The sequence below is a fragment of the Pongo pygmaeus genome, chromosome 8 (assembly GCF_028885625.2).
Source record: "Pongo pygmaeus isolate AG05252 chromosome 8, NHGRI_mPonPyg2-v2.0_pri, whole genome shotgun sequence".
Classification (NCBI taxonomy): Eukaryota; Metazoa; Chordata; class Mammalia; order Primates; family Hominidae; genus Pongo; species Pongo pygmaeus.
The window spans coordinates 119,879,851-119,897,901 of NC_072381.2; the positions used below are offsets into that span (position 1 = coordinate 119,879,851).

The following is an 18,051-nucleotide window of genomic DNA, read 5'->3' on the forward strand; positions in this document are numbered from 1 at the left end:
GCCTCCAAAATAAATCCAGGCCATTCTTTTCCCTGAGACAGTAAATAGGGTGAAGTCAAACTCCAGTTTTTCCATGGGTACCACTAAGTTAGGTTAATCCAAGGCACTGGGATTCATTCAGTCTGATTATTGCACTGAAAAAATACTTCCTAGCCCGCGTGAAAAACAGGGCATCTGAACAGGATAGAGATTATGATCATGGTTCTACAACTGTGTACAGCGCTTTGCTTCTGAAACATAAAATATTGCCATCTGGAGGTGTTCTGAGAATTGACTAATTTACCTATCTTGGTTCGTTATTATTTTCCCCAAAGGTTTTATCTGACAAGCCATCAGCTTTTAGAGTCTATTCTGGTGAATTTGGATCCAGTAAAATGAGAGACCAGTAAAATGTACCAATGTAGAGCTGGGGTCAGAGTAGTGCATTATAGACTAAGCACCAAAACAGTCCGGTGAGGTCAGCAGATGCTGCACCTGGAACCTGATGAGTCACTGTTTTCCCATCTGCGTGATTTGACTTTTCTCTTGAATGCTTTTCTAAGAAGCTGACTAGTAAGGCCAAGGCTTACTTTGTCTAACACAAGCATTTGGAACAAAAACCACAGTACATTTAAGGTAAGAGGGGAACCCTTTCCCTAGCCAAATGGCCTGTGAACTTAGTTTGCTATAAGGGAAAAAGTCAGTAAAAAGTAATTTCACCTAAACCCTAGCCCCAAGAATTAGTGACCACGAGTGTATGGCCTACAAATGCAGCTGGCGTCATGTTTTAATTGTGTCCTTACCCGCAGCTTTTCCTCGGTCTTCGTAGATTGCTTACAGTCGGGATGCCAAACGGTGGAGCCTGAGAAGACAGAACGCACTGCTAAGAGCCAGGAAAATGGAAAGATACAAAGTCCTCTTAGACAGCACTTCTGAGAACGGCTCCTATCCCTCTTTCCCCATCATAGGAAGGTGTTATTGCTTTATGTCCAAGTGAATCATAACACAAAAATCAGACATGTCCAAAGCCTAAGCGAGTTTTCCTGATCTAGCCCAAGCTTGTTTGATAAAGGTCAAAATTCTAGACCACAGAGAGCACTAACTGGGCATGAGTCTTTTGATGCAAGAGATATTTAGTTCTTAATCGTGTCTTGTTATTTTTAAACCTTATTATCATCCTTTAAAAGGAATGCCTGAGTGCTTACTACAAGCTGCATTTAATTTAAAAAATAATAGCCATTGTTTATATAACATCAAAACAACCAAGCAATTTAGTTGAGGGGAATAAAATCAACCAGATAGTCTATATCCAGAAGCAAAACTTACTCAATTTTTCATTGATTCAATTACACAGTCACCTACAGAGAAATGAGAAATTAAACCAACTAGTAGGAAGGGTGAAAGTTAAATTATAAATCCAAAAATTGCCTTTGGCCTTCAACCTTTTAAGTAATTTTCTAAAAAGTCTTTGCTTTTAAACTAGTGAAGTAACTATTTAGGTGTTATTTTCTGTTCCTGAGTCAACAGTCTCACTTTCTCATATTATGAAGCACTTTAACGTGTGGTGCCAGCATTACAGAATTAAACAAAACAATTATCTCCAATAGAAGCTCTTATAAGAATCCAATGCCTGCTCATATGATTTTGTATGACTAGATACATATAAAATATGTCATTTATATGATTATGAGTAAGCCTGATATGTCCATGTAAGGACACATTCAAGTGTGGGGATGGACAGAACTTAAATGAGCACTTAAGACTTAAGAAAATAAAGTTAGTATGTTGAAAGCATAAATTACATAAATAAAATTCACAGTATGAATATCAGAGTTGCCACATTTCATGACTTAAATCTTTACCTCATTTTTTTTTTCTTTTGAGACAGAGTCTCACTCTGTCTCCCAGGCTGGAGTGCAAGTGGCACAATCTCAGCTTGCTGCAACCTCTGCCTCTCAGGTTCAAGCGATTCTCCTGCCTCAGCCTCCCAAGTAGCTGGGATTACAGGCATGCACCACCATGCCCGGCTGATTTTTGTACTTTTAGTAAAGACAGGTTTTCGCCATGTTGGTCAGGCTCTTTGGAACTCCTGACCTCAAGTGATCCACCCACCTCGGCCTCCCAAAGTGTTGAGATTACAGGCGTGAGCCACCGCACCTGGCCAAAATCTTTATCTCTTTTAAGCAACAACCTGTGCATACTTGAAAAGTAACCAAATTAAAATAACTCATGAGTTATTTCACACCACTAAGCTTAACTAATATTAAATTAATGGCAAGAAAAAATACATGTTATATCAGCATAATACTTTAATCCTTATTTAACAATCATTTTTTCCATCTTCTTAACCCAGGGCCAAAATAAACAAACAAAAAATCAAACAAAAAGCAGACAGACGTATAGGTCCCTTCAGCACTAACTCTGGCTCAAAGGCTGACTACAAAGCACAGGAAATCCTCTGAATGCAGAGGACCCAGGGGTCAGGTGCAGGCTCAGGAGAAGCATTCGCTGTGAAGGTTCTGCTGAGCAGGAGTCACTGGCCAGGACACCGGGTCTGCGCACAATGGCACTATTGTTCTCCAGAGGTCAGGCACACAAAGAATGTGACTCGGACAGAACATCAGATGCTGAAGAAGATGAAACTGCTCTTTCTTCAAAGATGTGCCGAGAGGGCATGCAAAGGCTACTGAAGCACAACTCCAGAAGGTTTAGAGCAATCCCTGGAATTCCAAATGTGGCCTTAACAGATAGCCATTTATTCATAGCCCAAATATGCTGCATTTGTGCACAGCTTGAAACCTTCTCTCTCCAGCCTCCAGAACCACTCTGAATTGCAGAGCTGCGCCCGGAGCCTCTGAGTCTCTGCTTCTAGCAGAGACAGGGTCGATTGGCACTCCTGTGTCTTTGTTTTTGAGTGCTAGAATTGACACGCTAAAATCTAAGCCCACAGACCAAATAAAGAATAAATCGGCTTTGTGCTGAGAAATGCAAAGTGACACCTGCCTATTGCCACTGCAGATGTAAGGCCTGTTGTCCTTGGGAAAACGTGTCATATAAATCCTGCATGAGGCCACAGATGCGGGTGCTTGTCACTTGCCTTCATAAGGCCTTTCAAAATTCCGTGATGTTTTTAATCACAGTTTTTCAGAGTGATCATTCTAAAGCCAAAAAGAAGTTTGGGTTGTCAATTTCTCATGTAGCTAGCCTTTTTTAAGGGGAGAGTAGCCAGGCTTTGCTTTAATACTCAAGAATCCTTTCTGTAGACTTTTCTAAGTTGCCTAAAAACAAAATTGAGAGAGCAAAGCGAACAACTCATTACAGGTACACATAGTGCTATGTGCAAAGAGAAATCAAGAAATGACATGCACAGATAGTTGAGACCCAGTAATTACCACAACGGAATGAGCAACAGCTCTTATGGGTTTTGCTAATTTTACTGATAAACCCTTGTTTGATTAATAACTCTTTTCCAGCTAAAAATAGTAAAATGCTTGCACAGATGGTGCTGTTTGACTAGAAGAGAATTCTCTCTTAAAGCCTCTCTGAGAAGTTCCAGAATTTCAGAGAACACAAAAACTGATCATATATACATATATATATATTACCAGTTTCATAAAAACTATGATCATATATATATGATTTTATATATATATATGTACGCTTATTTTTTTGTCTCTTTTGTTTTTTTTTCTTCCTTTTTGTGGAGAATGGGGTCTTGCTGTATTGCCCAGGCAGGTCTCAAACTCCTTGGCTCAAGCTATCCTCTCACCTCTGCCTCCCTGAGAGCTGGGATTATAGGCGTGAGCCACCATGCCCGGCATATATATATATATATATTATATATATATATATATATATATATATAGTCTATTATATATATATATATATATATAGTCTATTATATATATATATATGGTCTATTATATATATATATAATAGAGTTGAGGATTCCCTATGTTGCCCAGGATGATCTTGAACTCCTTGGTTCAAGCAGTCTTCCCAACTCAGCTTCCCAAAGTGCTGGGATTCCAATGGCTCCCTGGTAAAAAGTACCTCTTTGACACCAGAAATTTCTCTTTCAGAGAGTGGGTTCTCTCTTTTTATCTCCTATTCTCTCTCTGTCTCTCTCTCTCTCAATATAAGAGCTAATCATCTTAATGGGGTGAAACAAGTCTGTGACATAATTCATCACATATGAGATTTTCTTTTTGAAAACCCAGAGAACAGCAGCCTGGGAGGCCTCAAAAAGCCCTTCTCACAGGAGAGTAAAAGGAGAAAAAAAGTAGCCATCAAATAAGTAACATTTCTAGAAATTTCTAGAAATTCTTTTAATCTTTTGTTTCCTAAGCATATTCCTGGGGAGAGTTGGAGAGGAGATATTGCTGATTTTCACTCTTCCCTCACATCCAAGCCATCAAATGTCAAGTTCTATTCATTTGATTAAGGCAGCATCACAAGTTCATTCGTGAACAGCCTGAGGGGCTCACTGCCAGCATGTCAACTGCTTGGCTGATTAATACTAACTGATGAGGTAACTTTTGGCCATAATCTTCTAGGATTTGGGTAGCCTCACAGCTAATAACATGCCTCCTTCTCTAAAAACAATCAAACAAAAATAGCAAGATTTCCTTTCCCCCAGCAAGGAAAACTTCTAGTGTTCTTGAGTCCACCTCACCTTGAAGATACATTTCCTCTCCTTCTGTGAACATCTGGTTGCATCTGCTGCATCGTGCACAGCTGGGGTGGTAATGTTTGTCACCTGCCTGCAAGAGAAAAGGTAGGGAACGTTGAGTCTACTCCTTGTCACGGATTCCAGAATCTTTTCTGGACTTGAGGATTTAGAAGAAAAGAGAGGATGCTGAGACAGGAAAAATAATTGTCTAACTGACCAAACTTCCTACCCCAACAGCCCCAGAAGCTAAAGCCAACTTCACTGAAACCGGGAGGGGCTCCAAGGCCAGCTACTCGTGGCTGCCTGGTGGGGCTGCCTTGCCTCTCGGTGTTTCTGGCTTCTATGTCTCCCTCTTGACCTGGATGGCTGCCACTAACACACCATATGCCTGAGATGAGTCACTCCATCTCCCCAAAACCCCACCTTGTTGGGAGCTAATGCTATTTCTAACAAACCAACCAAAAATAAATGACCCTTATATTTAGGAGGTTCTTGCTTTCTTGGCTAAACAATCAGAAAATAATAAAATCTACCCCAATGGCATCAAGGTGAGGAAAGCTATAGTAAAATACATCATCCACTGTTTTTATCTCAAGGGGGGCCCTAAGTCTCTTCTATGCAGCTTGCAACAATCTTTCGCCAGTGGCTTACCTGAAGAGTTTTCTGGAGAAGGTATTTTACTAAGGTGGCTGTGCATTATTCATGTGCATTTCACATTCCTAAATATGACAGATGCCATCACAGCAGGTGTTGACTTCCCCAAAGCAAAGTGTCACTGGATACAGGGACAATTTTCTAGACAGGTGCCAAATCACATTAGAGTCATGCTCCACATACATGCCTGACAAGAACAAATCCTTTCATTCACAGCCTAGCAAAAAATCATCGCCACCTAAGAACTCTCGGATGGACTCTGATTAAATCATTTCCATCAATCCACCATCAAAACATTTATTCTGCATTAACCATGTACAAGGCAGTGGCCGAGAAAGAGTTAAAAATGGCTGCATCCTGCATCAGAACCTGCATGAAACTGCAACAGGAAATCAGATGTCAGGTGGTAATTCCTTTCTCATACCTTCCTGTAAAAACTACAAGATCCGCTTAGCAACCAGGACATGAGGTGGTGGTTAGCCATTTAAGATAATCAGGTGGAAAAAAAATTGAAGTTATTTAAATTAGAAGTTAGGAATAAAAATCTTTTCAGTGGTGCCTGCCAGAAAATTCCAGAAGTGGTGCTCTTGTCCTTGTCCACATGCTACTTTTTATTTATTTGTAAAATTTTTTACTTTTCTGCAGGAGGAAGGGTAGGGCTGGGGGAGAGTGGTGAGAGAAGGCGGGAAATATCAACACAAAGTAGCTCCTGCCTGTAGGACATCTGAAGTCAAATGTGAGCAGAAAGGAGGAAGAAAGAAGACATTACTCAGTCCTAAGTGCTCAGTTCTAAACCAGGTTCACTCAGCTAGGATGCCAGTGCTGGGAGGCCCAAGTTAGTCCGGGCAATCTCTGGACTCTTAAGGAAAATGTTAAGTGAAAAAATAAAGGCCCCTTGGCAAGACCACGGTGTCATCTGCAGTGAAAAGCATACCTCTTGGTAAGCTACAAATAGAAAGAAATGTCTTCAAGCTGATCAAGTGTATTTATCATATTTGGTGGTGAAACCTTCGAGGCATTCTCATTAAAGACAGGAACAAGACAAAGATGTACACTTTTACCAATATCATTCTACATCGTTTTCCTCCTGGCCAATATGATGTCATGAAAAAGAACTATAAAGATCACGAACACAAAAATTGAGTCATATGGCTAGATAAAAAATTAACGTATAAAAACCATTATTTCCTATTCACTAGCAATAAAAATTAAGTAAACGTAATGGGAAAATGGGATCCCATTTGTAATAACAACTAATAAACCCTCCAATGCAAGATCTACATAAAGCAAATTATGGAACTTAACTGATGAACATAAAAGACCTAAAAAAAAATGTATGATATTTCTAGATGGAGAAACTAAATATTGTAAAGATGCTGATTTATCAAAAATGAACCTATTAATGCAACACCCAGTCTAAATACCAACAGGAATTTTCTCTGTAGACCTTGACAGGCTGCTTCTGTAAGTTTACGTGACAGAATAAATGCACATACAAAAAATATACTTTTTTGTGAAAGAGAACAGCAATAAGGAAGGATTTTCCCTTCCTGTCATAAAATTTTTTTTCTAAGTCTAAAATAATTAAAGTACTTTAGTATGGGCTTGGGAGTAGAAAATAAATCAACAGTACAGAAGAGAGGAACCAGTTGCATAGCCATACACACAAGAGAATTCAGTTTATGATAAAGGTAATGGTTCAAATGAGCCGAAAGAATGGATTACTTAATAAATAGAGAGGACAACTGGTTCTCCACTTAGAGAAAGATAAATCTAGATTCCTAAGTCACAACCTATACAAAAATCAATTCCAGTCTGGGCGTGGTGGCTCATGCCTCTAATCCCAGCACTTTGGGAGGCCTAGGCAGGAAGCTCACTTGAACCCAGGAGTTCAAAACCATCCTGAGCAAAACAGTGAGACCTTGTCTCTACAAAAAAAATAAACAAAATTATCCAGGCATAGTGGCTTACGCCTGTAGTCACAGCTACTTGGAGGCTAACGTGGGAGGACTGCTTGAGCCCGGGAGGCTGAGGCTGCAGTGAGCTGAGATCATGCCACTGCACTCCAGCCTGGGTGACAGAGCAAGACTCCATCTCAAAAGCAAACCAAATCAAACAACAACAACAACAAAAAAAACCAGAAAACAACCCCAATAAAGAAGTACTTAGAATACTGAATCACATGTAGCCATTACAAGACTGATGTAAACTCATATGTACACACATGGAAACAGTTCAAGCTAATATTACCAAGAGAAAAAAAATCAAGTGGAAAAATAATGCCTATAAAATAACCACATAAGCTAGTGGCCAAAGCTGTTGAGACACTGGGGTAAGTCTGATTGGATTCAAATCCAGTTTCAATATTGTGTGATCTTGTGCAGGTGACAATCTCTCTAATCTTCAGCTTCCACATCAATAAAATGGGTAGAAATAATAGAACTTACCCCACACAGTTGATGAGAGCACTATTAGGAACCTAGTATATTGCCTGGCACCACGTTAAGTGCTTTAAAAGCCTAATTTTCTTCAACCCCCTCATCAATCCTGTAAGGCAGACACTCTTACGATTATTTACATCAACAAGGACACACATGTATATGTATATTGATCTTATATGTGTGCCCTTCTTGGAGAGAAGACAGGGAGAATGTACACCAACTAGTTTGCTGTGGTTATCTTTGAAGCAAGAGGCGAGAGTCAGGAAGAAGTAAAGGAAGGGACCCTCACATTCTCTTTTGCAGCTATATCATCTCAACCCTTTACAACAGAAATATATTTTTGTGTTGCTGTGTAATAAAATAAAGACCAAGAGGAAAAAAAAGTCCATTTCTTTTGGAGCCGTGACACCTGAACTAGAGTGTTTACCCCAGCCTGTACTGGAAATGGGATCTTGGGCAGATCACAAGCTCTTGGAACCTCTATTGTAAAGTAGAGATGATGATGATGGTGATGATGGTGGTGATGGTGGTGATGACGATAATGATGATGGTGAGTGGTGCTGGGGTGGTGATGATGATGATGATGATGATGGTAGTGATGGTGATGGTGATAATGATAGTAGTGGTGGTGCTAATGGTGAAGATGATGGTAATGATGGTGACGGTGATGACAATGATGAAGACAATGATGGTGATGATGATGGTAATGATGATGTGGTGGTGATGACAGTGATGCTGCTGCTGCTGCTGGCATTGATGGTAGTGCTGGTGATGATACTGTGATTATTCTGTGTCAATTACTCTTTTACGTACTCCATAAACATTTAGTCAATTTGTGTCACGATAACCTAAGAAGGCAGGAAGTATTATTATCCTTATTTTAAAGATGAGGAAGCTGAGGCCCGGAGAGATTTTATAACTCCTTTACAGTCACAGTTAGAACTGGTGGGACCAGGATGCAAACCCAGGCCGTCTGGCTCTGGAGTGAGTGTTCTTACCCAGTACCACCACTAATAACCATACAGTATGTCACTGCTGTAACTACCTCACAGTGATACTGGTGTGATGACCAAAAGACATGTTGAAAATGGTGTGACACATTGCACAAAGTAATAACAATAATGATAGGAATAACAATGTAATAACTCTCTGCTCAGAGACAGTCCCAAGGTCATTCACAAAAAGAAGGCACATTAGTGTGGTTTGGATGCCAGTGAAAGGCTCTCTGGATGCCCTGGGCAGGCATAGGAGAGTCACTGTGTTCTATTAACTCACAAGATGAAGGGAAGTTACATCAACTTATAAGAGTTCTACCAACTCACAAGATGAATGGAAGTTACATCAAGGCCCCATGTGGCAGGACTTCGCTCTATAAATCATTAGTAAAAACACTGCTACATATACACCATGGAATACTATGTAGCCATAAAAAGGAATGAGATCATGTCCTTTGCAGAGACACGGATGAAGCTGGAAGCCATTATCCTCAGCAAACTAACACAGGAACAGAAAACCAAACACCGCATGTTCTCACTTACAAGTGGGAGCTGAACAATGAGAACACACAGACACAGGGAGGGGAACAACACTTACTGGAGCCTGTTGGGGGGGGGTGGTGGGGGAAGAGCATTAAGAAAAAGAGCTAAGGCATGTTGGGCTTAATACCTAGGTGATGGGTTGCTAGGTGCAGCAAACCACCATGTCACACGTTTACCTATGTAACGAACCTGCACATCCTGCACATGTACTACGGAACTTAAAAATAAAATAATTATATAAAAAGAAAACACTGCTAAAAAACCTAACCCTAGCCCATTGTAATGCCAGGGATGTCCTGACCTATGCATTTCCTTCATCCCAAGATGCCGAACATGTCAAGACATTCGGTGAGCCAGAGTCAAAAGGCATTGAGGAGTCGTTCTGTTTTTGCAGCAGTGCAGGCTTGAGGGGCTCCAGGGTCAGGTGCTCAAGACAAAGGAGCCCCTCCTTTGCATGTGTGAGCCACCCTTCTGTTTCATTTCTCCTTACATAGGCACCCATGACGGTTCACAGAAAAGCCATGTGCACAAGGCCAGGAAAAGTAACAGAGCTGAACACAGACGGCAGTGCATTTGCAAATTCACCAAAAATCAGATGTTGCTGAATCAAAATCATTTCAATTGGAGTTATTTTTAGGAGAAGGAGAAGTATTTCAGATCATGAGCAAAATGAAAGACTAAATAGCGCTCATATAAGAAACAGATAATAAGCTTGCAATTCATTGCAGTGAGGATGCTGTTGACTATAAACTTTTAAAGCCCAGCAGGAGCTTTGTTGTGGCAGACGACGGCATGAAGGTTGGTTTACCAGATACCTGGCCCCAGGCGCACAACTGGCAGCCGTCCTGCCTGAGCCTGAGTGGCCAGAGGTGCTGCTAGAGAGCTCACCAGAGCTCCATCACTGCTCTTCCCCATCTATCTTTGTACCCTGTTCCTTAAAAAAAATCACATCCCCATTTCTGGCTGGGCGCGGTGGCTCATGCCTGTAATCCCAACACTTTGGCAGGCTGAGGCGGGCAGATCACGAGGTCAGGAGATCGAGACCATCCTGGCCAACACGGTGAAACCCTGTTTCTACTAAAAAAAATATAAAAAATTAGCCGGGCGTGGTGGCGGGCGCCTGTAGTCCCAGCTACTTGGGAGGCTGAGGCAGGAGAATGGCGTGAACCTGGGAGGTGGAGCTTGCAGTGAGCCGAGATCCCACCACTGCACTCCAACCTGGGCAACAGAGCCAGATTCTATCTCAAAAAAAAAAAAAAAAATTCATGTCCCCATTTCTGCATTTTCACATATTCAAAATGCTTTTATAAAAAGACTACATTGTGGCTAGCATGAAACTCTATGAACAATTCACAATTTGTTTATTTAGGTGAGTTTTACAAAGTACCTGCCTACACATTTGAAGTGCAAAAAATCGTTTGCCTTTAATAGTGCTGGTTAAATCAGACATCTGTAGTTATTATTGCTATTCAGTTAATCTCTAAATTGAAGTATGAACTTTAAAATACAAACCAGGATTCTAGGGCAAATAACATCTACTCTAATGCAAAATTTAGTGTAAGTCACAACATTTTTTATGAAACCCTTTGTCTGGAAGAGCAAAAAGGAGTTCCGAATTCTTTGTGGACACGAGGTACGGGGAAAGCGCTACAAGCTTTGGAATCAGGAAGTCCAAAAATCATACCTCAATTTACTATCCATAGGGCCTCAAATATGTCACTATTTAATATCTCCAAGCCTCAGGACACACATCTGAAAAATGCAAAGGGCCAGGCTAGACAATTTCAAGTCCTATTCAGCTGTAAAATTCTATGTTTCCATGTGAAGTCCCATACCCTCTACAAGCTCACATAGTAGTGCTAACAGAAAAGCAATTTTGGTAGAGAAAGAACATTCTTGACGGCAGAAAATAGAGTTTAACCAATGATTCCTCTGTGTCTGTTACCCAAGAGAAATTCTGATGCCCTAAGCCCTGAGCCCATGTAATATGCTCCTGGGAACAGAAAAAGAGAATTGTAATTCTAGAACCCATCCTTAGACAGAAAATCTGCTCACCTGATAACCTGCTTAGCTCCTGGACTGCTGACAGTCCCTTTTAGTTTCTTTCCTTTACCGCCTCCATTTCTCTAGGAGTGCTCTACTTGTGGCATGAGCCCAGGAGATGGGAAGATGGCCCTGAAGGTCAACCTTAATCCACTTATAACTTATGTTCTGCCTACTTTCAAAAAGGACTGGCTGATGCTTATCAGAGAAGGCCATGATTTTAAAACAATTGATCAAGAACCTTAAAATTCAAAAGACCCAGGCTCAGGCAAACATGTTTGTTGTGATGTGAGCTTCTTAGCAGATGAGGGCAAAAGAGGAACTGATAGGCTGCCAAAGTCTCACTGTTTGAAAAAATGGCCACACACACTTGTCACTACAGAAGCGAGGTTTCCTGATTCTGTTAATAACAGTCATTGTGGGCTGAAGTTCTATAAGGTCTTGCTTTGTGTAAGGCTTTGTATCGAGACTTTAAGTGATTCACAACAACCCTATGAGGCAGGTAGGTGCCATTTTACAGTCTTGTTCTACAAGCAAGGAAACTAAATTGTTTTACCCAAACCCACCAGTGCTTCCAGAAGACAGAGCTAGGGGTAGAACCCAGGTAGCTCGACTCAAGGTCCACACGTTAACCCTGTTAAAGTACCTCCTAAAAGCACCAAAGGAATTCTCATACAGGGACCCTCAGTTATGGGACAGAAAAACATCTTCCACAGGAATTTCACTGATGATAGGAAGTATTTAAGTAGTTGTTTCTCATATAGACCCTTGAGAAATACCAAAGACGTAGCACTGAAAGATCACTAAATGAAGTCACTTCCATAGAGGAAGTTAAACTATCAAGGACTATGTGTGTAGTTTTGTTTCTTGTTTTATTTTAAAAGATCTAACTTGATTCAGAGATGGTGCTTAGAATCCCCAAAGGAGTAAGCAAATTATTTTCCAGTCCCTAAGACTCTCCCAAACACAGCTCTGGTGGATGGTGATTTCAGACTAAGAATATACAAACACCTAGAGGCTGGTGGGTTGCTTTAGATCAGGAGTTTTCTAACTTTATTGTGCATAAGCAACACCCAAGGAGCCTTTTAAAAATGGGTTCGATGGCCTTAAGGTGGGGCCCAAATATGAGTGTCTTTATTTTATAAGCACTGAAATGAGTCTATGCAGATCACCACAAGATGGGAAAACACTGGTCTGGGTGGTACTAAAACCACAAACCTGAGGGTGGATGAAGAGATGAGGAAGCCAAAGGGAGTAACAGAGATGTGCTGCCTACGTGGCAGGTGCATGGGTGGAAGGGAGAGGCAGAATCACGCAAGTTCCCTGTTATGCTCCTGCAGAAAGGCAGTGCAGAGACTGACTCAGCTTTTTTGCATCTACTGGTTTTTTCGCCCTCAACTGGGAGAGGTTTCCAATGCAACCGGACTGGCTTGATCTCTAAGCTAAACACTCACCTGTTCCAGGAGGCTTTTCTCCTGATGCAGCATCATGAACAGGCAGGATAATGAGGGCGTGCCTTGGTCGTAAATATGTATTCTGGGCAAAGGTGAATAAATCAGTCTGCCCAGGCAGCTTTCACAAAGCCTAGAGGGCTCTATACAAGTCTGTGCAAAGCCAACCTGCACAAATGAGAACGTCCTGTAGCCCTAAAGCCTTACTAACTGCGAGGCTTCTGAGCTCACAGATGCTGCTTTAAACATGTGTGCTATGTCAGAGGAAGGGTCAGCAGCTTATCCTTCTGAGTAAGGGTGCATAAACTAGTTTAGGGAGAAATAAACCATTATACTCTAACTTTCATCATAGAGTAGAAAGACACGGGCTTTGGGAGCAAGAGAACCCAGGGCCTAAATTCTAGACTGAAAATTGGACTTTGGGCACTTTTCTGGACTCATTTCTTCACCTGTAAAAACCAGTATAAGAAAACCTACTAAGGGCAAAGTGCAATGGTTTGTGCCTGTAACCCCAGCAGATCACTTGAGCACAGGAGTTTGAGACCAGCCTGGGCAACATGGAGAAACCCCGTCTCTACAAACAACACAAACATTAGCTGGGCATGGTGGTACTTGCCTATAGTCTCAGCAGCTGGGGAGGCTGCAGTGGGAGGATCACTTGAGCCCAGAGGTTGAGGCTGCAGTGAGACATGATTGCACCACTGCACTCCAGCCCAGGTGACAGAGGAAGACCTTGTGTCGAAAGAAAACAAACAAACAAACAAACAAAAAACAGAAGGGAAGGGAAGGGAAGGGAGCCTACTACATAGTATTGTTATGAAAGTTAAATAAACAAAAGTAAGTTGGTAGCAAAGTAACTGGTGCCAATCAAAGCAGGTGAGCTTTCTTCCTCTCTTTCCCACTAGGTTATAAATTCCCTTAAAGAATTGGGCCACACCTGTATCTTCGTAACTCTACACCTCTCATCCTTCCCACAAGAAGGTGTTCTGGAAGTGTCCAGTGAATTAACATGCCAACAGAAACCTCTAAATAGATTTGCAACCATTCCCTATACAATTACTGTGGCCAAAAGATGAGTAAAAGATCAACTTCTTCTGTGCCTCAGCTATAGTTTCAGTATTTGCTTGTTTCCAGACACCATGATAGGCACCTCACAAACTTTACGCCACCTGACTCTCCCAGCCACAGTGTGAGGCAGGCAACATGCTCATTTCACAGATAAGGAAATCAAAACTTAGAGAGATCAAGAAATCACCCAAGGCTACTCAGTTAGCAACGGATGGAGCTATGATCTGAATCCAGGTCTGTCCAACTCTAGACACTGTCCAGAGCCACTGTTGTTTTCCCAGGCCTCAGGAGCTCAGTTAATATTGGGAAGGCTCTAGCCAAGATCTGCACTGGCAAAGCAGATCTCCCATGACTTTATATATCCTCTTTCAACTTTTTTAAAGGATACAAATAAAAGTTCATTATATAAAATCGAGCCTTCATATTTCACAGTTTGGCAAGGCTAAAGAAAGACTAGATCATGTTGTAAGTCCTTAACAAAAATTTTACCCTTCCCATTCCCAACTATTAAAATGGCCTAATCAAATGTTACAAAAAACGAAACGAAGTACCACTATAAATAACACCAAGTGCTTTAAAGACAACTATTCCAAATGCATTTTTTAAAATTTAGCAGGCTTTGTTAGAGCAGTTTTAGGCTCACTGAAAAATTGAGTGGAACCTGCAGAGAGTTCTCATATATCCCTTCTCCCATACACACAGTCTCCCCAACTAAGAACGTCCCCCAACAGAGTGGTGCATTTGCTACAAATTATGAATCTACATTGATACATCATTATCACCCAAGTCCATAGTTGACACTGGTGTTCACTCTTGGTATTGCACATTCTATGGGTTTGGACAAATTTATAGTGACATGTATCCATCATTATAGTATCATATGGAATAGTTTCACTGCCCTAAAAATCCTCTGTGCTCCACCTATTCATCCCTCAGTATTATTTATTGACATAGGTGACCCCCATGGTATGGGATGCTGTGATCCTGAATTCTTGCAAAGCATCCCTGACAGCTTTGGCCTGTCCATCATTTTCAAATTCAACAACAGCAATGTCATGTCTCCCAGGTACCAAACATACTTTGTTGAAAGTGGGAACTGATATGATAGCATGAAACATCATCCTCTCATTAGTCTCTTCTGGTAAGTTATTCAGGAATACAACACAGTCTGGAGGGTAACCAGGGACCCGAGGATGTGGTGTTGAATTTCCTTGGGAGTTAGCTGAATCTGATGTTCCCTGATCAGGCATTTCCTTTGCACTTGCTACATCCTGTTCTAGGGAGTTTTTTCTTTTCTTCATCAGCAAAAAAAAAAGCCATAAATTTTACACATGATATCAACTCTCTCTTACAAGGTAGGTAGAAAGTCTTCAATACACCTCCCACCACCTTCTTTGCAGGGGGAAAGAGGTATGCCTTTTTAATTATTTTATTTTATTTTATTTATTTTTTGAGACAGAGATTCACTCTGTTGCCCAGGTTGGAGTGCAGTGGTGCGATCTTGGCTCACTGCAACCTCCTCCTCCCGGGTTCAAGTGATTCTAGTGCCTCAGGCACCTGAGCAGCTGGGATTACAGGTATGCGCACCACGCCTGTCTAATTTTTGTATTTTTAGTAGAGATGGGGCTTTGCCATGTAGGCCAGACTGGTCTCGAGCTCCTGGCCTCAAGTGATCCACCCACCTGGCCATATTTTTAAGTAAAATTATTTATTGCAGTATAGCATTGAGAAAAATGCACAAATTCTAAGCGCACAGCTTCATAAGTTTCCATAAATGCAACACACTCTGTAACTAGCACCCAAATTAAAAAACAAAAGAACATTATCTGCACTAAGAAACCCCCTTGTGTCCTCTTCCAATGATGACTATATCTTCCAATCACTATGTTGACTTGTAACCCCATATGCTAGCTTTGCCTGTTTTCAGTTTCCATCAATAGAAGCAAATATGTCTGACTTCTTTCACTCGACAATTTGTGAGAATTATCCATGTTAGAGTGTGTAGTCATACTTCACTAAATCTCATTTCCTTTGTGGAAATACACTAGATTTTATTTATCCATTCTACTATTGATGGGCATTTGGGTAATTTAAAAATTTTGGCTGCTTTTCTGGGTATGGTGCCTCATGCCTCGGCAGCAATTTGGGAGGCCGAGGCAGGTGGATCTCTTGAGCCCAAAAGTTCCAGACCAGCCCGGGTAACATGGCAAAATCCCATCTCTACAAAAAATACAAAAATTAGCCAGGCATAATGGTATATGCCTGTAGTCCCAGCTACTTGGTAGGCTGAAGTGAGAGGATTGCTTGAGCCTGGGAGGTCAAGAGGTTGCAGTGAGCCGTAATCATGCCACTGCACTCCAGCCTGGAACAGAAAGAGATGTCTCCAAAAAAAAAAAAAAAATTGGTTTTGGCTGTATTGAATAGTGTTGCTGTGAAATTCCTGCCCATGTCTTTTGGTAAATTATATACATATTTCAGTTGTATATATATATGCATGGAAATAGAAAATATGTGGCAAGGTCATAGGATATGTTTATGTTTAGCTTCAGTAGCTACTGCCAAACCATTGTCCAAAGTGGTTTTTGTTTTGTATTAAAATTTTAATCCAAGAGGAATTTAAAGGAATTAAGTAAGAAGAATCATATTAACAGCGCTTTGCCAAATGGATTCTCAAAGTGTTTTTCTAACCTCTGTGAAGTGAATGATATTTATAAAATGGTCTCTAAGTAAAAGGTGTGCAGTTTAATCTCATCAGGTATCCATTATTCTAGGACCTCCCGAGTGCCACTGAACAATTTTCAATCCTCCTTTCATCTTCATCCTTCTGTTGCTGGTATCCTTTGAACTGATGGAGAGACGTGGATGGTATGCAAATAACCTCCATATTTAATTCCTAAATTGACCTGATAGCAAGCAAGGGTTGATATTGCAATAGTTGGATAACTTTTTGTAAGTGTTTGCCACGAAGCCTCAAAATTGGCTTCTTCTAGTCAGGACCAAGGCTCACTGAAAACACAAAAAAATTGAGTTTAGAAGTTTGAGGACTTTGGCGGTGGTTACCAAACGATCAACTTTTTCCTCTCCTGATTGAGCTTAAATATTTCTTCCCTTATCAATTACTTTTGTTAACAATACCCTTTGTACTTGTTCTGTAGGTGAATGTTTAGAAAGTATGTTCACATTTAATCCATCCAACACTTGGTGGGCCCCTGTTATTCTTAGGCCTGTCTGTGGGCTAAGAAAAGTCTCCAAAGTTGCAGAGCTAGAGTTCAAATCTAAGGTTTTCTCCTAAGTCCATTCCCCACTCCCCCAACATCCTGCTACATGTTAAGGCTCAGAAGGACTAGAAATTACTTTGGTCGTTTGGACAGTTTAAAGTAAGTATTCTTTTTTTCCTTCCATAAATTATCATGAGGGAATACAGAAGCTAACCACCTGGTAAGATCCAGTGGATCTTCCTAAGGCCATCCCTTGAAAAATAGCAAGTCACTTAAAGTGATGATAATTTGAAAATGTGGCTAGGAAAAGGATTCTGGTCCCTTGGACCAGAAACAATGGTTTGTTTGATTTTTGACATGTTATAAGGGCTACCCCAGTTTCTGCATGTACAATATCAAGAATGATAAAAAGGGGGAAGTCTGATCAATCTGTTAGGCCGGACTCGGCACTGAACTTTCAGGATGACTGGATATACCTGGACTCAGCTGTTTATATGCCCCAATGCTATGTACTTTCTGAAAAATCCTCAGTCCATGAAAAGCTACATGTTCCATAATGTTAAAAGGGTATAAAAGTAGTGGTTCTGCCTAGCTTGCAAGGTTGCTGTGTAGATAAGAGAAATGTGAATTCTTTATAAATTCACTTTGAGTCATATGACACGGAGAGAGGATGAAGTAGGTTGCAAAACACCAGATGACTCTAAGCCATTTTCTTTCCAAACACTTACCTAGAATTCTAAACGGGTCTCTTCAGGAAGTTGGACCCCAGAGGGAGAGACCCGAAATCCAATGGAATGTGACATTGAGCAGGCTATTAAGTCGGCTGGTGCTGCTCAGCATGTGGTAAAAAATATTAGCATAGTTCCAGGGAAGGAACAATGAGAAATTCATCATGCTTCTGGCTTCAGACGACTGCTTTCCAAACTCAGACACTGCCCTAACACTCAAGGTCAAAGGTTTCACATCCTTTCCTTTCTTAACACCAGA

At 41.0% G+C, this 18,051-nt stretch overlaps 1 protein-coding gene across 16 annotated transcripts in view; it reads right to left on the bottom strand.

Moving 5' to 3' along the window:
• ABLIM1 (actin binding LIM protein 1) overlaps positions 1-18,051 on the bottom strand; it is a 339,345-nt gene that overhangs the window by 55,971 nt on the left and 265,323 nt on the right. For all 16 annotated transcript variants that reach the window (XR_010127472.1, XR_010127476.1, XR_010127477.1 and 13 more), the window contains exons 7-8: positions 4,655-4,742; positions 783-841 (exon numbers count right to left, since the gene is read on the bottom strand). Coding sequence is in view for 4 of the 16 variants with exons in the window: in XM_054503860.2 (XP_054359835.1) it covers positions 783-841; positions 4,655-4,742 (147 nt within the window). In the remaining 12 variants the exon portion in view is untranslated. The remainder of the gene's footprint in view (positions 1-782; positions 842-4,654; positions 4,743-18,051) is intronic.